The sequence below is a fragment of the Calliphora vicina genome, chromosome 1 (genome assembly GCF_958450345.1).
Source record: "Calliphora vicina chromosome 1, idCalVici1.1, whole genome shotgun sequence".
Taxonomy (NCBI): domain Eukaryota; kingdom Metazoa; phylum Arthropoda; class Insecta; order Diptera; family Calliphoridae; genus Calliphora; species Calliphora vicina.
Window position 1 is genome coordinate 124,324,020 of NC_088780.1, and position 24,228 is coordinate 124,348,247.

Sequence of the window (24,228 nt, forward strand, 5' to 3'; positions counted from 1 at the left end):
ACAGTCCGTACACTTAACCCTAGATTAAGACAATCTATTACGCTAGAAGCTGGCGTGCATATATCTATTTTTAACTATCTCACAGCGCGTGCATATGACTTATTTGTTGGGCATTTTGGTCGATCGCCTCGTGAAATTAAATTGAAATTTGTATGGAAAAATTGTTACGGTAATCGTGTTCCCTATAGAAATAGTACAGAAGCAATTTTTGTCAAATGTGTTTTGAACAACACTGTAAATATTTAAAATAGCCAGCCATTGAGATTTAAAAATTTATTACCACAAGATTTGTGTAAAATGGTGAGTCAGGAAAAGCGTACAATAGATTTCATTGCGAACGAATTAAAAATGTCACGTACTACAATCAGCAATATTTTAAGTAAGGAGTTTGAAATGTTCCCAGCATCTCCTTAAACAAAAGTATTTGGTCATAATAAAGATTATAACTCGCTCATGACTATAACGATTTTATCAATAATTGGAATCAGATGTTATGTTAAATAAAAACATGTTAATATAACTAATCTCCCAGAACTGATGGGTTGAGCAATTAAAAAATTAACTTTAATCGAAAAGTTCGATGAGCGCGATGTTTTGGATATTGAACATTATATGTCAGTTATTTCCCTCTATAACTCACTCATTTCCAAAGCCGACCTCTTACCCACCAAGGCCATATAGTTTATTATTTTATGTACTCTTTTTTGTTGTTATAAAATAACGATTAATATCTTAAGTAGTAATTTAAATATGAACCTTCTGCTGTGTGTCCTCCGCCCATCAGCATTCTGTTTTCATACGATTTTAATTAGCAAATAGAAACATATATTGCCTTGAATATATTATTTATATGAAAATGAAAAGGGTTTTGCATATGATTTTACTCACATATGCATACGTACTTGTGTGTCAGTTGTTTGTGGTTGTGTCTTTTTAGCATAATGAAAAATTAACATGGTTTTAAGGGAGAAAACAATTAAATTTTTCAACTAAAAAAAAAACAACCACCAGCCACACATATGCAAACATTAAGTTGTATGCAGTGTGGGTAGGAAAATGTGTAGATAAAATGGACTGAATAGATACTAAAATACACTGAAAGAAAATGTTAAGAAAATAGAGTCTTTACTAAACAACTGCTAAGTGCTGAAGATTGTATGTAGTAGTAATTGAAATGTAACCCAGCACTTCTGGAAGACTGCCCCGAACTAGTGATTTTACTTATCATTTAGGAGCAGTAATGCATAATGTAACCATTGCAATGGCTAAATTATTAGCTACTAGGCTAGTAGACATGTGTGTGTCCTAGGATGAAGTCAACATGTATTACAAAGACACTGCCTGATAGCTAGTCCAAAGTAGTCAAAGCATGGAATTAGCTAGCTACCTTGTTACATGTTATTTGATCAGCTACATAACTAGTTATTTTAACATGGACGTAAAAAACATAAATGTTAACAAAAAAAGAAACTACAGTTTGATTTTTTTTATTTGATTGAAATTATTATTACAACTTGCAAAAATTACACTCTGCTACAAAATGACACTTTTTGTCAGAACATGAAAATCCACCTAATGGAGTTTGTAGGCCTAGGGGAGGACATACTAAAACAGTTTTCAAAGATTTTGAAACACCCTGAAAATTTTGAGTTATTTTGAAAAAACTGTTTTAGGATAGGTCGTAGTACTTTAGTACCTCTAACTCACAGTCTTATAGCCCTGACAGACATAGGATTGGTATACTATACTAGCGTAGTATACTACATGTGTGTCAACCTATACTATAATTAAACCATCAAACAATATGGTTTAAAGCTGGTTCGTATACTATGAAAATGTACGTGGTATAAATGTAGTATATTACTACTACTCACTAAACACAGCTCTGTTCAATAAGAACTAGGAAACCCTAGTCATAAAGTCAGTTGAAAAGACAGTTACAATTTGTATTTTTATTTCAAAAAATGGTTTCAATCAGAAAAATTTTAGGAAACAAAGAAATTAAAATGCTGATAGACGTCTGGAAGGAACACATTAATGAATTAAGAGGTGTTCACCACCACGTTATGTGTACAGAATTAGAACGAGAGTACAGGACGAATGTACAGGTTTGTTTAAATTTTATTCATTTCATAATAAAGTATATATTCATACATATACTATATTTGTTTTTATTATTTTTGTAGAAAATTGGTTCACTAAGATCTGAATTTATTGAGGAAAACTCTCTAGTTTCAGCTCAATCCTCCAACTGCAACATTGACGCTGACATTCTTCACGTGAACAAAATATGCAATTTTATTATTATTGTTTAAAATTACACTCAAAATTCTTTCTTTTTCCATTTTTCCTAACATATCAAATGTAAAAACAATAATAGTAGTACGCATACTACATGTCTGTCACACTAAAGTAGTATCAAAAACCGTAGTATACATATCGTGGTATAGAAACCACATGTCTGTCAGGACTATTAGACCGATTTCAAAATTTAAAACAATTAAAGTTAGGTAAAGAATTAAGCATTCATAAGATGTATGTATAAAATCTATATTCCTAGAAATTGTGTAAGTTTTTATAAATAGTTTCGCTTTCTTTTTTATTTTTTTTCGTAATTTTTCAAATTCAACAATAGTTATTTTATTTTTTTTCTATGAAAACCTATTTTTCTTTGCAAAGTTTTTTAAAGACAATTTTATATAGACAAAAATGAGACATTACTTATTAAAATCGGTTTATTCTTGCAAAAGTTATTAAACTTTTTCGAAAAAAGTTCCACAAAATTTACCTTGTAAATTAAAAATTGTACAAAATTGGTTTTTGTATAGTTTTTTGTTTTTTTTTATTCATGGGGAGAAAATACTAAAAAAGTTGTTAATGAAAAGTTGAATAACTTTTACAATTTTCATCCGATTTGAATTATTAAAACGATAGTTTGTTAAGAACTAAATTTCCTTAATACATTTGTATACATTTTTATAAGCTTTCATATCAAAATAAGCAATGAAAAGCGACTAAAATCAAAAAAGTTGTTAAATTTTGTTTTTCTTTTAGATATTCTTAACAAAAACAATACTTATGACTTACAAATGCATCAAAGAATGCACGTCATTTCAAAGCGCATCCAGTCTTTCCAACCCCGTTTAAAAATTTAAAGTCGGACTGAGACTGACTGGACGAACATCACTGAAAACGGTTTTTTCAGAATAACTTCTGAATTTGAGGGTGTTTCTGAAATTGTTTGACACAATTTCTAATGTACTCAGCAAGCCCTATAACCCTCGCTAGGTCGTTTTCCAAGTTTTTTTCCATCGTAGGACCGTGTTATTATTTTTATAGTTCTAATCAATGTCTGCTTTTACACAGGGCAAGTTTACTTGAAGCAAGTCTCGTCGATTCCCTTTTAAACTTGCTCGTCTGTTTACACACAGCAAGTCTGTGAGCAATTTTGTATGTCAAAACCTAATAGACGCCATATTGAAAATGAGAAAACAAAAGAGAATTGAAGAGACTTGCCAGTACAAGCAAGTGTGTACCCCTCTTCTTTCTTCTTGCCTCTCTCTCCTATAAACTCTAGACTTGCGCAAGAAAAATTGCCCTGTGTAAAAGCAGACAATAGTGATGAATTTATGAAAACCGGAAACCCTTCCATTGGGGTTTTTATAGAGCTTTCTGTTATTTTGTTCGAACAGGTAGTCCATCTCCGTTTAAAATCTACCAAACTTTTTTGGACACCTTTTTTGTGCTCTTCAATTCTCTTTTAACAAGAGCCCAATATCTCTCCACAATACATTCCCTTGAGCATCAGCAACATAAAAATATTGACCCGGAAGCAATTGACGACGATATATTTTTTTTTATAAAATTTGACTTTAATTACCGTGCTCTGTCTTTGGCCTCTAAATTTTTAGCAGAGTTACTGACAGGTACTTTTTGAGCCTTGTATGTGTTTAAACCTGCATTGGCTTTAACTGTTCGTACCAAATAGTCCGAGTACTGAGCTAACCAGACTGCTTTCCTACCGAATGTGTTGGTAGCTCTTTTGAAAATGCTTTCTATTTATTGGCTTTAGAAACATCATATGGACAATTGCTTCTACCTGAACCAGGTTTTCTATCAACGGACACGTTCTCTCGCTACTGTTTAATAACATTGGAATCAGTTTGACGGCAGACCTTTGATTGTTTGGCCAACTTTTTGTAGAACCAAGTTGGGTTTTGTTAAAAATATTTAATAATTTTTGTTACGCACGTTTTTCTCTCACTCATTTTAATCAGATTAACGACAAATGTACATAATTGGCATTAAACATAATAACTAACATAATTTTCAAAGGAAACTTGATCAAAAAAAAAATTAAATAATACTTGGGTTAAAAGTTTTAAGGAAAAACGAGTGTTAAGATTTTTTCGATCTCATTAATAAAGAAATCGGCAGCATTCAAATTTATCACTACACTATTTTCTCCCAGTATATTTAAAATAAAACAGTTTTTTCTTGTAACAAACTACATATTACGCATATGGCTTAGAAAACAAACAATTTTAAATAGCTGTGAGCATATGTATTTGAATACAGATACATACTTCCATAATAATTACAATTTTGTGGAAAAATTTAAATTTTTTGGTGTGTGTGGGAGACTGTGTTGGTAAAGCTGAGTAAAAAAAATGTTTATTGCTTAAATGCAAGCAAACCAATATTTCAAGGCTTTTAACCCAAAAATTATTCCAGAGACCAAGTAAAACAAACCAATCAGCCAAGATAACATAAAAACATATTCTGTTTGTTTTATTTTCAGTATTTTATAGGAAACAAACAAATGTGCTGAAAACTATAGAACATTTTTTAAGCATTAGTAAATCTACAGTTACATTTCATTTTAACTACATAATTTAGAAGAACAAATTTAAGTTGTTACTTTAGTAGAAGAAATATGTACTTAAGATGTTGGTATTTAGAAGTTCTATATTACAATAATATTAACTTATTTACTATTTATACTGGTGATCGTCAAAAAGAAACATGCTTAACCCATTAATGCCTGACCCCCGAATCCGTTGTCCGATTTTGATGAAATGTTATACAGACAGTACTTATGGCATTTATATTGCCGTGGATATTTTTAATTTTTTTATCTGCCATACCTGAGCCCGCAGGGTATGGGTATTATTCTACCCACTTCGGCATATATGGGTTCTAACATGTATTTTTTTATAATTAGCTACTTATATAAAGGAAGCCCTTATCGCATTTTTTTTCGATGTTTTGATGATTACGTTGTAGATTTATCAATAGCTTAGTTTTTTTGTGGAAAAAAAAACTAACAAAACAAACCACCCCCCCCCCCAAATGGTTGATCTGGATACGCGCCTACCTAGCTATCATATAGATGGTGAAAAGTTGAAACCACATATCTAACTAGTTGTGTTATGTTAACCATTTACCATCAATATATCTACATTAGCTTGGCTTGGTAAAAAATATTGTTTCATTTTTTGATAGAGTAAAAGAAATTCAATAATAAGACGGTGAAAATTGGCAAAGTTATAAAATTTATCGAAAATTCTTCAACATCTTAAAGTTTTAACAGTTGTTGGCTAACAATTATAAATGTATGAGGAAAATAATGATGCAAACCGCATATATTTTCCATCAGATAAGATTGATACTTTTAGAAAATATTATAATGTCTGATAAAATTCAAATAACTAATGAAAATACTGGTAAGTCTGAGATGGAGTGTATTGATAAGATCTAAAGTTGTATCTGACGTTGAAAAAATTTTAGTTAGGTTGTGTCAACCTTTCACCATCTAAATATTTTATATAGTCATTAGGGTTCTATAGCTGAAACAAAAAGTCGACTTTTAGACCTTTCGACTTTTTCCGTTTTTTAAAAAGTCGACTTTTCGAACTTTCGACTTTTTTCGTTTTTTAAAAAGTCGTCTTTTCGAACTTTCGACTTTTGGTAATTTATAAAAGTCGACTTTTCGAACTTTCGACTTTTTAGTTAAATCGGCTTTTTTCGACTTTTCGACTTTTTTAGACTATTTTTGACTTTTTTAGACTATTTTCGACTTTTTTAGACTATTTTCGACTTTCCGACTATTTTCGACTTTTTTCAAGTTTTTACTATTTCTTGTAAAAAATACATACTTTCTACATTTATTGATGCGCCTTTTGTAATGTTTAGCAATAAAAATGAAATTTATCAAGGCGATAATAGTTAGAAGAATGTTGTGTAGAAAAAAGCTTTAATTTATAAACATTTATTTATTATTTATATTAACATATACTACAAAAAATGCAAGTGTACCAAATTGCAATAGTTTTAGTATAATGTTGCAATTAAATTTTTTTTTAACAATCTAAAAAGTCGACTTTTATCGACTATTTGACTATTTATGATTTTCTAAAAAAATTAAATTTTTACTTGAAAAATTAAATTCATATTTCATATGTTTGAGAACCCACATATGCCGAAGTGGGTATTTTTATACCCAATCCATAAAATCGTATTTGTAGCTTAGGAAAGTGGGTCTAATCACTTGGTTATTTTGTTTACTGATAGAGGACATCTAAGACTACTAGACACCAGGACACATGGGGGACCTCCACACCCCCCGTTTTCTAGAGCCGTTTATTTTCGAATTTTGTGATTTTGTAAAATTGCTCAACTTTGGCCCACTAGTTCCCCACCATGGAATGACCTAATATTACCGAAAAATTATTTTAAGTAGTTAGATTCTTACTATATCTATTCCAAAAAAAAAAAGATTTTTGATATCGCTCTTCTAGAATTTTTCTAAAATTGCTCTATTTTTGGGGATGTTTCTACCCATTCGGCGTTAATGGGTTAAAACTAACTTTCTGATTGTGTTTCTAATTCGCTTAACTTTTTGATACTTCTAACGAGTTTCAGTCATATTTGTGTTGTGTCGCTATAAGGGCCGATCGCTGATTTAGTCACTATCAGAATAAGTTTTCCGTGCCCACTAATATCTGCTTTAAACAATTTATTTTTTATTCTCTTTATGTACTTATGTGCTTAAATTGTCAGCAATGTTTATACATTTTAAAAATTTCAATGTTCATCTATTTGCATAAATATTTTTTCTGGTTTCTTGCACTCATATTTTCAATTTTAGAAAGTAAAATTCTTGAAATGTGGTCAAGCACTTTGATGTACATATGGGCAATTCCATGTCATCGTACGTGACATTTCTACTCCAATAGAGTGGAATAGATTTTGCAAAAGTAAGAGTATCTGAAAAATAATTTGATCTTTATGTTCCAATCAGAGGGTAATATATATAAAAAAAAATAATAAGTACATTCAAAACATTGTTGTTCAAAATATCGAGCGAAGTAAGGGTATATCGTACGTGACATATAACGGAAGTAGATACTTTTGTAGATATATGCGAAAATTTTGCGAATCGTGATTCTTTTAGTTTCTTACACTAAACCAATTATTTTTCCTTTGCAATCCGTCATATTTAAATAAAAAAACAATCTTTGGATGATTTTATAATAAATAATATTTAATATCGTATGTGACATGACAGATTTTTCTCTTATAGTAAAGCAATATGTATTCTGTAAATATATGTATGTATACAAAAACTAAAAAAAAATAAATAGAAAATATATATTTGGTTTCAATAAACAATTTAATAATAGCAAAAAAACCATCATTTCAACTAGATGCTAATTGGGAGCTTAACTTTCGTCGCAATGTTAGCCTAAAACATACCAATTAAATTAAAAAAATAAATATAGTCACTTTAAACTCTTATGTTTGCCCTTAAAATGTTTTAATAAACTCTAAATACTTTCACATAGTTACGTTTTAGTATTTTCTCCTATTCAAATCATCTCGAAAAATAGTTTTAAGGTTTTTTGTTTTTTCAGTCGTTGTTATCATTCTCGTGGAATTGTCCATATGCTATATTTTAATGTAAACATTTGTTCGTTTTATTTGTTACTGACAGGCTATTTTTTAATATTTTCAAGCTTTTGATTGGCAATTAATTAAAAATGTTCTCTGAAAATACATTTGTGTTTCTAGGTCAAATGTTAAAATTTGAAACAACTATGCAGAAATATTGAAAATTTCATAAAATCATCACATACAGAGTCTAGCTTTGGGAGCACATTTATTTTGTCTATGTCTAGCTAATAATGTAACTGATTCAAACTATCGAATCACATAGTAAATTATGTAACCAGTGTGACATAAGGATCCGTATATATATTAGGGTGGCCCTTAATAAACGATTTGTTGGATTTTTGCCATTCTCACCCCCCGGTTTGGTGAACATTAGTAAAAAAATCATCCTGAAAAAATTTTAGGTAAATCGAGGGGTTAAGACGTGCCGCAAGCCCTCTGAAGTTTTGAGATGCATTTATAAGGGGAAAAAATGATTTTTTTCAGTTTTTGTAAAAATTTTGCCATTAAAAAATTATTTTTGCAATTTAATTTAAAAGAATTGAAATGTGAACGTAATTGTCGTGAGACATAAAAAACAGAAATTGGTCAAAAAAATGTTAAAGTTATTAAAAATTCGTAATTTTTTAAACATTTTTCAAATTTTTAAAAATTTTGTTAAACGAATTTCAGAATTTTTTGATCATCTCATTGGGATTTATTGAGAATATAATAGGGAATAAAAATGTGAAAAAATTATGAAAATATCTCTTATAGTTTTTCCGTACCTGCGATTTAAATTTGGAAATTTTCGAGAAAAACCAATTGCTTGGCCATTTTTTGGTAAAGTAAAACCTATTTCAGAATATTATAGTCCAGATAATTATAAATATACTCTGAAAGATTTACAAAAATTGGAAAGCTTTAAACCTTAAATCGTGAAGGTCAAAGGTCAAATTTTTCAATATTTGGAATTTCTCTTGGAAAGATAGCAAAATGTTGTATATTTTTTGGCCGATTTTGATGAAACTTAACAAAAATATAACACAAAGCCTAGTATTTACAAAAACAGCAGACAAATTAAAATGAACCCTATATAGCACTTGGGGTTAAAATGACCCAAACTTCTAAAACCATAAAAAAATTATGATTTTAAAAGTTTGGGGTCATTTTAACCCCAAGTGCCATTATGGATTAATTTCCATTCTTGTGCTGTTTTTATAAACCCTAGAGTCCATGTTATATTTTTCTTAGGTTTCATCAAAATCAGCCCAAAAATAAATAACATTTCTATATCTTTAAATTAGAAATTCCAAATATTGCAAAAATTTGACCTTTGACGATTTAAGGTTTAACGTTTTCCAATTTTAGTAAAACTTTCAGAGTATATTTAGAATTATTTGGACTATAATATTCTGAATAGGTTTTACTATACATTTATTTTGCTATATATCCCACTCGCATCCCACTAAGCAACCAAATAGGTCTTAAAGGAATAGACCCAAGCTTTCTTTTGAGCGAAAATAAAAATTAAAAAAGGGCCCATTTTAAAAGAAAAAAATTGCATATTTTGAGTAAAAAATTGCATATTTTGAGTTACAAAACATTTATTTTGATATATATCCAACTCGCAACCCACTAAGCGTTACAAATATATCTTCAAGGAAAATATCTGAGCTTTCTGTTGAGCAAAAAAAATTAAAAAGAGGGCCCATTTCGAAAAAAAAGTCAACAAAGTTTTTGATTTTGCAAAAAAAGGCAAAATTCCATGTTTTGAGTTACAAAACATTTTTGATGATATATATCGAACTCGCATCCCACTAAGCGACCAAATAGGTCCTCAAGGAAAATATCTAAGCTTTTTGTCTGAATTACTAGCCAATAGGTCAAACCTTGGTGTGAATTTCATCCCGATCGGAAGACATCGATTTTAAAAGTTGGTTCACTTGACGTGAAATCCCCCATATGTATTTAATAGGGTACCAAATGAAAATTATATAAACAAAATTTACCACATACATATATCCAATATGTTCCTCATATCAGTGACTTTTTCGATGTAAAAATATCGCGATTTGAAAGTTGAAAAATTGTCTAAAATTATATACACATTGAAACTACTCAAAGAGAGTATATGTCCTCATTTTTTAACACCGCGATCTTTAATATTTTTTACATTGAAATATATATGAAACTACTCAAAGAGAGTATATGTCCTCATTTTTTAACACCGCGATCTTTAATATTTTTTACATTGAAATATATACTCCGAAAATTGACCTTTAACCTTTTGGATGTAAACAATTTTATTCACACCTTTGTCTTTAAAATGAAATCAAAAATTATGTTGGACTTTAAGTAGTTTCAATGTTATGGGCAATTATGTCTATCAGCCCAATCATTAATAAAAAATTCCGCGGGAGTTTGTTCCCCGGGAGTTTTTTCCCATTGAATTTGAATAGGAAAAATGAGAAAAGGGAAAAAACTCACGCGGAATTTTTATTCATAATTGGGCTGTACACAGAGAAAACAGATTCGTACTCACAACCGAATTTGTCGCCAATCGAATTTTGTCGGTTGCATGTACTATCGTATAATTCGGTTGAAATTACTGAATTTATATGGTACTCGTAACTGAATTCCAAACCAATTCGATAGCATTTAGTCAGTTACTATTGTGAATTCATACATTTAAAATAATTTGACATTTTTTGTTATTTCTACATACATATGTATGTAATTTATTTCAAAGGAAAGATAAATTATTAAAAATACAATATATAGTTTCGAAACATAATTAGTATATTAGTGTATATGTTCATATGTTAGTAACTGGATGTTATCCTCCTTCTGGCGATTGTTGGAGGAACCATTTGCAGCAGTTTCAATACACATTATAGACCAGAAGACACGACAGACCTTTGCGAAAAATTTCCTTTGTTTTTTAAAAACAGACTTTCTTATATTCTTCTCAATTTCACAGACACTTTCTTATATTCTTCTCAATTTCAATATATCATTGTATAATTTAACTCTGCTAGCGAAGTACCTCAGTGGTCCAGAATTGGAAAAGTTGACTGCAGTTCATCTGCACAGAATTTTTAACAGCAAAAAAAGTATTATTGCAAATATCTTTAAGTAACGATTTTCTTACCGTCGTGACACTCATCAACAAGTTAGACAATTGTATTTCAGAACCTTTTGGTAGCATCTCCTTAATGGAAATATGTATGTAGATTTGTACTTATTTTTATATAAAAAACGGTTTTGAAGGTTGTTTTCATATACATACATATTTAGAAATATAATTGAGCAAAAGACTCTTTTTTCAGCGAATTTTTGGGACCCTCAGTTTCAATTATAGACTGATATAATATTTGTTTCTTTTTGTAGTAAATTTATTTAAAATTTTACGAATATTATTTTTAATATTTTTTATTTGTCTAGAAAATGTCAAACATTTCAATACCCAATTTTCGGTTGAGAACCAAAAATAATTATAAATGAATTGTTAAATTGTTATACAAAATTAATGATTTCAATAACCAATATTCAGTACTGAGTCTTTATATACTAAATTTAATTCGGTAGTAATTTTCAACATTTTCAAATAAATTTCATAAATACATAAATTGGTTTATGTAACTAAATTTTCTATTGTAGAATTTATTATTCCATCCCAATTATGTTTTATATATTAACAATACAGATTATTAGTTGCATTTCTAAATTGTTGATAATTGAAATAAAATCTTAGTTATTATTATTAAATTTTAATAATTGTAACTGTTTTCCAACCAATCTGTTTTCTGTGTGTATATAATTTTAGACAATTTTAACAAATTTTTCAATTTTCAAATCGCGATATTTTTGAAATGGATGAAAATGTCATTGATTTGAGGAACACTTTGGAACGGTATTATGTGTGGTAAATTTCATTAAAATCGAAGATGTCAAATCCGTTTTGATATGGATTCACCCATTTACTTCAGGTGATTTTGGAAATATTTGATAACTAATTGTGATGCGTTTGAAATCAAACATTTTCTCAAATGTTAAACGTTTGACAAAATTTATTAAACATTTGATGATACACAGAGAAAACAGATTTATGATAGCAACCGAATTTGTTGCTAATCGAATGATTCTATATTAGTGACCGAATTTTATAGTTGTGGCTACAATATTTTGGAATGCGTAACTAAAGTTTAGTTGCCTCAACTGAAATTCTTCTTTAACAACTGACTTTCTGTTGTTAGAACTGAAAAAAGCTATGTGTGCAACCGAATCATTCGATTGGCAACAAATTCGGTTGCTATCACGAATCTGTTTTCTCTGTGTAAGAACGTTCTCAACAAAAATTTAAGTTTAGTTATTCCCGATTTGAGCAATACCTGTCTGCTTAAATTGTTCTTCAACTTCAATTGTTAATAAAATCCCAAATACAAATGTAAACATTAAACCATTAGCTTAACAGTTATTTTGAATTAAGAAACCTTTGAGAATTTCATATCATAGTTTTATAAAACCTTAATATTCTGTGGGAAAAATAAAGATAATAGTACATATCTAAAATAAAACAGATTTTTCCTATTTTCACTTACCTTCAACCAGTTATGCGTCAACTTCAGCGATCTCACCGATTGAGCCAAGGCAGCCGGTATCTGACACAAACCTGTACCACTGGCATCCAACTCCTTCAAACTCCACGAAGCCACAAACTCTTGCATGTAAGCCCCAATCTCAGGATTAAACGCTATATTCAATGCCACCAAACCAGTTATGCCCTGCAACGCCCTAATCGATTTCCCCTTTAAACCATTGAAAGACAAATCCAAATATTGCAGATTCGGCAGAGCCAAAAATGTTTCATAATCTATATCGCTGATATTGTTGTGCGACAGCAGCAAAGTGTTCAAACTCAAGAGATTATAAAACGTTTCGCGGTATATGGAGCCCAATTGATTAAAGGCCAAATTTAAATGCTTTAAATTATGCATGCGCTGGGTGAAAAAGGAAGACTCTGAGTTTTGTAGCAGATTATGGGAGATATCTAGAGATTCCAAATTCTTTAGCAAGGCAAGTTCTATTGAAGAAAGGTTCTCTATGAGATTGTTGGAGAGATACAGATTACGCAGATAGATGTTGGAGGGCAATAAAGAAGTTTTGATCAAATTGTGGTTGAGATTTAGAGTTCTCAGTGTAGTTGCCTGGGAGAGAGGTATAGAAGTAAAGGAATTGTTTTGCAAGTTGAGGGAGTTAAGAGAAGTAATGTTACTGAAGACTGAAGTATTGAGTTGAGCTATAAAATTATGACTTAAATCTAAGCCGGATACCAAATTCAAGCGCTTGTGTATTTGAGGCGTGAGCACAAATTCCGTTAAGTTTTGTTGGCTTAAATTCAGCATTATCTCTTTCTCCTTTGTCGAGCGTTTAATTAACTGATGGCTCTCCTCGTAGCTGGGTGATCTCTTTTGATAATATCTCAATTCCGTTTCCTCTCTCCGGTAGCTGGGCTCATTTTCATCTCTCAGTATGCGATGTATCGTCTCATATGATAGTCTTTTTAACTCACTACGATACAAATTGAAATGTTCTCCACTATTGTCATGTTGGCTGGCGGCCGCTGCCGAACCCGCCTCATGTATATTGGTTTTCTCCTGCAGCAAGTCGTCATCATTGATGAGTAGTCTAATTTGGGGATTCTCTAATTTGGCACATTTTATCATTGGCAATATGGCGCTAATAACACATAAAATTATTATTAATCTAACATCACAGTTTTTTGCAAAGACATTATTGTTGAATGTCAATCTTCTTTGAAAAATTTGGCATTTAAATGACATGTTTGTATTTTGGTAAATGAAGCAGCTCAGACCCAAAAATAAACTGTTTGTGTGGCTAGATGGGGGGTATGAGACTCTTAAAATGCTACTCCTGATGGTGGTAGTTTGTGTTGTTGTGGCTTTAAAAGCTTGATTTTTTTTTATTTTTTCTCTTGATTGTTATAATATGACAGCGTTTTTATTCTTAATTTAAATTTAACATTTCGCTAATGTCTCGTCGCTTTCTCTCTCTCCAGGTAACAGTAATGCCAGCCCAAGGTATCAAGTAAAATTTCTAAATATAAGTTTTGTGCCGCGGAGCTGTATTTACTCAACGTGATGTTCATTAGTTGGAATACAGCAGGATTTTCATTCTAACAGGGTGGTTGAGTTGACAAATTTTCTTTTATTTTGCTTTCAAAATCAAAATTTAAGTCACGTTTCTTGTTTTCTTTTGGCTGTTCGTAGAATTCAATATTATTATTTCTTTAACACCATGTCACCACGATTTCTTTCCTTCTCTAATTCTTTCCGTGCTACTGTTTGGTGTTTGCTGCTTTAACAGTAGTAGCTGTTGTTGTTGATGTTTGTATGTAAATTTCCATTAAAATATTCACACGTAAAGCAGGGCATAAACGTAATAACAACAACGAAAAAAAATGTACTTGGTTTTTCAATTAAACATCACAAATTTTTCATTTCCAAAACAAAACGGACGAAATCATAAAAAGAAGCATGGAGTCAACTACAGCAAATTGATGACAAACGTTTGACTTTGGTCTCGTTTTCTGACGTCTCTTGGCTATTATTTCATTAACATTTGCTTAATTTTAAATTAACATTAATTTTCTTTTTACACTTTTACTTCCGCCTTGTCCTTCTTCTTCAGCTAAATGACATTTATTTTATTGGTGTTTTAATATATATTTTTGACACCATTTTCCGTTATATTTGACAAAATAATTCCACGTATTTCATTTATAAAGACCGTTCGGTTTCTCAGCTAAACATTCAACACTGTTGTTCTCTGCCGAAATGTGTAAATCCTTCTGGTTTTGTTTCTATTTCATTAGTTTTTCATCAGCGATTGTGTCTGCAATAATAAAAAGAAGAGTAGAATGTATTTTTAAGTACAATTAACATTTCAGAAATAACAAGAAAAATGTAACAAATAAATTTTATTTCAAATCGTCTAATATTGCTTCCATACACATTTTTTGTTACAAATTAGTTGTTCTCATAAACTTTAGGTTTTATTATTCCACATTAAAGAAAATTAATTCGCAAATGAACAGTTTTAATTACTTTGTTTTGTTAGTGATGGTGAATATAACAACACAACACACGATTAACTTAATAAATTTAGAATACTTAATGGAAAATGAACTTGAGTTGGAAAATAAACAAGAACTGAACTAGAACTGAACTAGAACTGAACCAGAACTGAACTAGAACTGAACTAGAACTGAACTAGAACTGAACTAGAACTGAACTAGAACTGAACTAGAACTGAACTAGAACTGAACTAGAACTGAACTAGAACTGAACTAGAACTGAACTAGAACTGAACTAGAACTGAACTAGAACTGAACTAGAACTGAACTAGAACTGAACTAGAACTGAACTAGAACTGAACTAGAACTGAACTAGAACTGAACTAGAACTGAACTAGAACTGAACTAGAACTGAACTAGAACTGAACTAGAACTGAACTAGAACTGAACTAGAACTGAACTAGAACTGAACTAGAACTGAACTAGAACTGAACTAGAACTGAACTAGAACTGAACTAGAACTGAACTAGAACTGAACTAGAACTGAACTAGAACTGAACTAGAACTGAACTAGAACTGAACTAGAACTGAACTAGAACTGAACTAGAACTGAACTAGAACTGAACTAGAACTGAACTAGAACTGAACTAGAACTGAACTAGAACTGAACTAGAACTGAACTAGAACTGAACTAGAACTGAACTAGAACTGAACTAGAACTGAACTAGAACTGAACTAGAACTGAACTAGAACTGAACTAGAACTGAACTAGAACTGAACTAGAACTGAACTAGAACTGAACTAGAACTGAACTAGAACTGAACTAGAACTGAACTAGAACTGAACTAGAACTGAACTAGAACTGAACTAGAACTGAACTAGAACTGAACTAGAACTGAACTAGAACTGAACTAGAACTGAACTAGAACTGAACTAGAACTGAACTAGAACTGAACTAGAACTGAACTAGAACTGAACTAGAACTGAACTAGAACTGAACTAGAACTGAACTAGAACTGAACTAGAACTGAACTAGAACTGAACTAGAACTGAACTAGAACTGAACTAGAACTGAACTAGAACTGAACTAGAACTGAACTAGAACTGAACTAGAACTGAACTAGAACTGAACTAGAACTGAACTAGAACTGAACTAGAACTGAACTAGAACTGAACTAGAACTGAACTAGAACTGAACTAGAACTGAACTAGAACTGAACTAGAACTGAACTAGAACTGAACTAGAACTGAACTAGAACTGAACTAGAACTGAACTAGAACTGAACTAGAACTGAACTAGAACTGAACTAGAACTGAACTAGAACTGAACTAGAACTGAACTAGAACTGAACTAGAACTGAACTAGAACTGAACTAGAACTGAACTAGAACTGAACTAGAACTGAACTAGAACTGAACTAGAACTGAACTAGAACTGAACTAGAACTGAACTAGAACTGAACTAGAACTGAACTAGAACTGAACTAGAACTGAACTAGAACTGAACTAGAACTGAACTAGAACTGAACTAGAACTGAACTAGAACTGAACTAGAACTGAACTAGAACTGAACTAGAACTGAACTAGAACTGAACTAGAACTGAACTAGAACTGAACTAGAACTGAACTAGAACTGAACTAGAACTGAACTAGAACTGAACTAGAACTGAACTAGAACTGAACTAGAACTGAACTAGAACTGAACTAGAACTGAACTAGAACTGAACTAGAACTGAACTAGAACTGAACTAGAACTGAACTAGAACTGAACTAGAACTGAACTAGAACTGAACTAGAACTGAACTAGAACTGAACTAGAACTGAACTAGAACTGAACTAGAACTGAACTAGAACTGAACTAGAACTGAACTAGAACTGAACTAGAACTGAACTAGAACTGAACTAGAACTGAACTAGAACTGAACTAGAACTGAACTAGAACTGAACTAGAACTGAACTAGAACTGAACTAGAACTGAACTAGAACTGAACTAGAACTGAACTAGAACTGAACTAGAACTGAACTAGAACTGAACTAGAACTGAACTAGAACTGAACTAGAACTGAACTAGAACTGAACTAGAACTGAACTAGAACTGAACTAGAACTGAACTAGAACTGAACTAGAACTGAACTAGAACTGAACTAGAACTGAACTAGAACTGAACTAGAACTGAACTAGAACTGAACTAGAACTGAACTAGAACTGAACTAGAACTGAACTAGAACTGAACTAGAACTGAACTAGAACTGAACTAGAACTGAACTAGAACTGAACTAGAACTGAACTAGAACTGAACTAGAACTGAACTAGAACTGAACTAGAACTGAACTAGAACTGAACTAGAACTGAACTAGAACTGAACTAGAACTGAACTAGAACTGAACTAGAACTGAACTAGAACTGAACTAGAACTGAACTAGAACTGAACTAGAACTGAACTAGAACTGAACTAGAACTGAACTAGAACTGAACTAGAACTGAACTAGAACTGAACTAGAACTGAACTAGAACTGAACTAGAACTGAACTAGAACTGAACTAGAACTGAACTAGAACTGAACTAGAACTGAACTAGAACTGAACTAGAACTGAACTAGAACTGAACTAGAACTGAACTAGAACTGAACTAGAACTGAACTAGAACTGAACTAGAACTGAACTAGAACTGAACTAGAACTGAACTAGAACTGAACTAGAACTGAACTAGAACTGAACTAGAACTGAACTAGAACTGAACTAGAACTGAACTAGAACTGAACTAGAACTGAACTAGAACTGAACTAGAACTGAACTAGAACTGAACTAGAACTGAACTAGAACTGAACTAGAACTGAACTAGAACTGAACTAGAACTGAACTAGAACTGAACTAGAACTGAACTAGAACTGAACTAGAACTGAACTAGAACTGAACTAGAACTGAACTAGAACTGAACTAGAACTGAACTAGAACTGAACTAGAACTGAACTAGAACTGAACTAGAACTGAACTAGAACTAGAACTAGAACTGAACTAGAACTGAACTAGAACTGAACTAGAACTGAACTAGAACTGAACTAGAACTGAACTAGAACTGAACTAGAACTGAACTAGAACTGAACTAGAACTGAACTAGAACTGAACTAGAACTGAACCAGAACTGAACTAGAACTGAACTAGAACTGAACTAGAACTGAACTAGAACTAGAACTGAACTGAACTAGAAAAAACATAAATGAACAAATTTACATCTAAACTACAACATTCCATACAACATTATAAAAACTAATCGCTTAATTCTTGTAAGTAGGTACCTACTTACTTGTGCTGCTTTAAATGCATCGAACTATGTTTAATTTTAATAATCATTGTCGTTCCCGTTTTCTGTGAAAGTATTCGTATTTACATTTATATTTAAATTTGCATTGCATTTACATTAATTACAAATATACATGGATATTACTATGTGTTCTTGCTGCTGTTGTTCTGGTTATTTTTTTTTTTCACTAAAATGCTCTTCAGTAATTGTGGTTAAAATCTCTTCGATAACTTTTAATGTTGCATTTTGTATGCATAAGTATTGGTGTTTGCATTATGGAAATTTATTGTGTATGTGCAGCAAAGTAATTAAGGAAATGTAAATATAAATATATAAAACAAATACACTTGCTCTAGAATTCATACTAATAAATAGGAAATTTTCATTATTGTTAAAACTGCACTTGTGTAGCAACAGCAATAATTGCAATAGAGCATGTAAATTTTGATTATTAAATATGTGAGTTACATTTAGTTTGTAAATTCCTCTGATATAATAAGTAGAATATATTTTCTTCATTTTAGTTTTGAAATGTACTTGTACTCAAAAATTACTTATCATAAGTTAAAGTATTATTTTGCGATAGGTACATACATACATATATGTTGCAATATTAATATTTGTTAAGAAATTTCCTTTTTTTGCCAAAAATATAATTTTTTTTCTTTAAATCATTAAGCTTAACTTGATCTAAATTATCTAAAACTAGAACAGAACTAGTCTAGAATCGAACTACTGAAAGACTGTGGATCCTTTAAATATAAAATACGTATTGGCTTGCTTTAAGATTATTTTGCTGTATTAAAGTCCCTGGACGTATGATTGATTTGAATAGTTTTTTTTTGTTAGGTAGACATCAATCATACGTAATGGTGGTATAAACAAAATCACATTATATGACTTTCAGTAGCATGGTTGTCATGTACTTTTCAATGTTTTTCTTTAAAAATTCTTTAGAAAACTTATTAAAGTTAATTTTCCAAAAGTTTTTTTTTTCGAAAAGAGCCTTTCACATTTAACATTAATAGTACATTTTACAACATTAAATTGAAAGTCAAGTCGAAATTACAGAAGTTTTTTTTGATCTGCACATAAAATCCGACAATTAGAAAAATGTTTGGAAGTATAGCTGTAATGATAAGTATTTTTGTGTGTCACTGTGGTTTAACTTTACGTTTTACTTCTTCGGATACATATGAAAATTTACTGATAAAAAGGTCAGTGTACGTTTTTATTTGCTTCCTCATTTTTATGTGGAGGAAAGTTTCTCAACAAAAAAAATAAAAAATAATTTAGTCAAAACAAGCAGAACATGCATTATAAAATGCCAAGATAAAAATAAGAAAAATACATTAAAATTTATGCTAACACACCTACACGATTTCAAACACATATACATACCTACAAACACAAATAAACATACATATAATTTCTTTTATTTCTTATTTGAATCGATAAAGTAAAATTTAATGTGAAACTCATGTGTTTCGGTGCACAGTGGGTTCGATCGTAGAATATGCAAGCTCAAATTCGATTAACTCTGGTGTGCAAGATCAGATTTCAACGAATTTAACTTTGTTCTAGAGAAAGTGTAGAGTAAAAAAATCCTGTTTATTTCTCTGAGATATCTGTTATACTTTATAAGTTATTTAAGTTACAATTTTTAAATAATTGGTTTTTACCTTAACTTTATTTTGTTTTTTTTATATAAAATTTTTAAATCGATATAGAAGTACACCTCATTTCAGCCAATGAACAGTGGTCGGTGCTGTATGGAGTCGGCGGCCAAAAATACTTCCAGTGTAGGTATCAATTTGTAATTTCGGTCACGGCTTTATAAATATGTCAGAACTATTTAATGATAAAATGGGAGTGGTTGATGACTCATACCCTCCCCCTACCATACCTTAGCATCCAAATTCACCCCAACGCGCAGTGCGAGGTTATGACATTCTAGTTAATCAAAATTCCATATCTCGGTAATAAATAATAGTACATTTATAATTTTTGGTACAATATATAATAAGGATATTACACACATTTTTTTCAAAAATGGGCGTAATTGGACAACTGCCACACCCACTCCCCATATAAGTGAAACTATAAACTTTTTAAAATTGATAAAAAATTAAAAATCAATAAGAATTCTTACTAAAAAAATTGCAAACTAAATCTGGGCATGGTCCGCTCGCTCATGTGAGTTTAATAAAATCGACTCCTTTTAGGCAAGCCAATCAGAATATGTATTTTGAACTTTTGTTTTTATACGATTGCATTTTTGCATTTCTTTAAATGTGTAGCCCTCATTTTTAATATAGTTTTTCACGACATCCTTCACTTTTCGAGCTTTTTCAGCATTCTAAGCACCAAATATTAAAAATATGTGAGCGCGAAAGTTTGCAATTATAAGATGTGACTATTGCAAAAACAATTTATAATAAGGACCAAATTCATAAAGTAAAATTATTAAAAGTCCGTGGAAAAGAAAAAAAACAAACACAATTCTTTACATGCATAACAATAACAAAGCAACGCGAACATAAACTAACAAAACAACTCACAAAAATTCAAAGTTGGACATCAAAAACAACGAGGCCGCTTTGATGTATGGGAGATAAATCAAAGAGATGCAAAAGGATGCAGCTTAAATTTCCAATTTTAGAATCTTGGAATATTAACTAATAAACCAGAAAAAATCCCATTAGAGACTTCAGGGGGAAACACAACTAAAACTCTAGTTGAAATTGAAATATATGGACGAACGAACACTAAAAATGACACAGGGCAAATATTAAGTTTATAAAAAATACACAAGAAGCTAAACACATTGTAATTATATTAAAATTAAGTTAATACCTTCCAATTCAATATTTATTTTGCTTTTTTTCAAAAAAACATTTTTTATATGGTTTTAATTAATTTAAAGTTGCGCTTAATTTCACTTTCGCTCTCACTTTTGAAACTATTCTTGAAGAGTATAGTTGGAATACAACAAAAACAACTATAAATATTAAAACCTTGTTTTTATAAGAAATAGTGATGACACATTTGGTGACAAACTTTTCACTTTGTTTTTTTTTTATTTTTGGCCTATGGGATCGACCAGTGTGCAATGGTGAAATTACAAATTGTAAATAAGTTTTTATTGAAATTGATTCGGTCGTTAAACATTATCCGCCCATTTTAAGGCATGGGCAATTAAGCAGATTTTGTAATTATAGTAAATTATCCAATAGAATTTTTTTTACTTGCATAAATTTTTCTTTATTTCCCTATATGATCTAAACCAATCACCCCTATCGGCAATATTATGTGAAATTTTGTTCCCATGAGATATTCATTTTCCTCGAAGGGAAAATTGCTATGGGGAATATCACGATGAACTTTACATTCACAATAGTTGATTTTGTTCGTAACAGCTGTTTATTGTTTACAAAATTCTATCTAAAAATTTCACAAGGTGAATTTTTTCACGTGAACAAAGTTGAACGAAAAAAGGAAAATATTTCATGTGAAATATTGATTCGCGATAGGGGTGAATGTAAAAGTCAAATCTTTTTTTTATTTCGAGTTCTAAAAATTTTTGTACACCCGAGTTGGTCGACTCCGATCTCACTGTGCGGTATTTGTATACGATTTTAAATGGGAATTATCTAATATATTTAACGTTGCAGTAAACTGTTCTCTATATATTTATAGCAGGGCTGGGCAATACATAGTTGGCTGTGCCAGATAGTGAAAATCTTGGTTTAGGGCCTGATTTAGACACGACTGGCAAACAATTTTGAAATTTTTGTATGAAAAACACTCTAAAAAAAACTGAGTGATGTTCTGACTCAGGCCATTTATCTCCCAAATTCTTGTTAATTTTGAATTGGTTGTAGTTAATACGGAATTACGTTTCCTCCCACCTCTGCATCTATTCCACTAGATGATGACTTTTGTATATAATGATCTCGTTTTTAATGTTGCCTTTAAGTAACCCCTTTTTTATTTTTATTGACTGAAAATACACACAACGGCTAAAGGACAAATACTTGCATATGGTTGTTTTTATTGTTTTTATATTTATTTCTTCATTTATTGTCTCTGTATGCGAATGAGTTTTTTTCCTTTTCCTTTTGTTTGTATTTTAGATTTTAAGCTGTTGGCAATAAGAATTTATCTCTATGTATTTTGTAACTTACAAATTGTTTTAACTCCCCTTTCATATTTCTTTTCATTGCAGGTATGTACCACAAATAGAGAAGACAATGGTTTGAAGAACCAGATAAGAAAATATATCCTATAAAATGGTAATAAATGTTGGCTGGTAACATGTGACACCAATATGTACGTATATATTGTATTAGAAATGGTTGTGTGTGTAATAGGGTGGCCCTTAGTTGTGTGTGTTGTACTTTTTTCGATTTTGTCGAATTATCTTTAAAATTGCGACCTGGATTATAACGTTTAATCGAGGCTTAATCGACTCAGAAAGTAATCCTGAGCAGATTGGTATACTCTAAAATGGATGCTAATATAATATTTTTGCATGTTACAAACATCAGCTCTAACCCAATATACCCTCCCCACTAAAGCTACGTTTCCGCATACAACGTAATCGGCACTGAAAACGAAATTCCATACATTTGCACCGAAAACAGTTCAGAAACGAACTTTTTTTCGGTGCAAATGTATGGAATTTCGTTTAGGGTGGCGCTTCTTATGTTGCACTTTTTTCGCTTTTGTCCAATTATCTTTAATATTGCCACCTGGATTATAACGTTTAATCGAGGCTTAATCGAATCAGAAAGTAATCCTGAGCAGATTGGTATACTCTAAAATAGGTTCTAATATAATAGTTTTGCACGTTACAAACATCAGCTCTAAAGCTGTATTTCCGCATACACCGTAATCGAAATTATTTTTTAATTTTGGATGGCGGACATTAAATTGAATTTCATTATTTTTGACAAAACCTATTACTTTTTTCCTCTTCCAATAAAGAAAATTAAATTTTTTTATTCATTTTGATTTTCTTTAAATTTGAAATAAAATAATTTCGTTCCTACAGCACCGAAAACAACCTACTTGAAGTTGTTTTCGTTCCGGCCCCAAATGACCGGTTTTTCGTTACTGATCGGTGCCGTTTCGTTCCCGTTTTCTGAAACAAATTTTTTTCGGTGCAAATGTAAGGAATTTCGTTTTCGGTGCCGATTACGGTGTATGTGGAAACGTAGCGTAGAAACGTAGTTGTACATATTAACCATAACCATTTCAAAATTTTTTAAATGTTTTTTAAGAATATTATGGCCACTGTAATTATGTATATGATTGCGGTAACCTTAATATGTATAAATAAACATGATCATGATTGTACCAATCATATATATGATTGAATTAAAAGTACATAAAGCAAGATAATTCGAAAATTATCAACACATATTTCATCCCACTATGCATTCGTTTTTTTTACCTTTGTTTATGTAAGCGCTTTTTAGCCTGCCAAAAATATTCCAAAAACGTCCAACATAATTTGATAGCCATTATTTTCAAACTTGTTAAACTTTTCACAAGCAATTCCACATGTCAATAAATGTTTTCCAAAAATATCTTTATAATATTTTCAAACAAAAAAGAATGGCTGAAAAAAACAACAGCAGAAAACTAGAACAAAAAAGTTCATATCGCTGCCTTAACATGCAAAGGCTGTAAGTCCACTTTTTTAGAAATTGAGATTTTAATGCAGTAATGTACAATAAGTAAAAATACATGAATTGCAAACAAAAAATTTCAGTTATCTCGTTTTTCGTTGTTGTTTTGTAGTGATAAGCAAAAGCGCTTATCTCGAGCTTGATCTCGACAAATAATTATTTTTTCATTTTGCTTTTACGCACATAGAAAACAAAGAGAACT

General features: G+C 30.8%; 2 protein-coding genes across 2 annotated transcripts in view; one reads left to right on the forward strand and one right to left on the reverse strand.

Annotated features, from left to right (window-relative positions):
- 2mit overlaps positions 1-13,825 on the reverse strand; it is a 39,266-nt gene extending 25,441 nt beyond the window's left edge. Inside the window, exon 1 of the mRNA XM_065498369.1 lies at positions 12,537-13,825. Coding sequence (XP_065354441.1) covers positions 12,537-13,778 — 1,242 coding nt within the window. The 5' untranslated portion in view covers positions 13,779-13,825. The remainder of the gene's footprint in view (positions 1-12,536) is intronic.
- timeout (timeless circadian regulator timeout) overlaps positions 1-24,228 on the forward strand; it is a 549,675-nt gene that overhangs the window by 303,353 nt on the left and 222,094 nt on the right. The gene's annotated exons all lie outside the window — the stretch shown is intronic.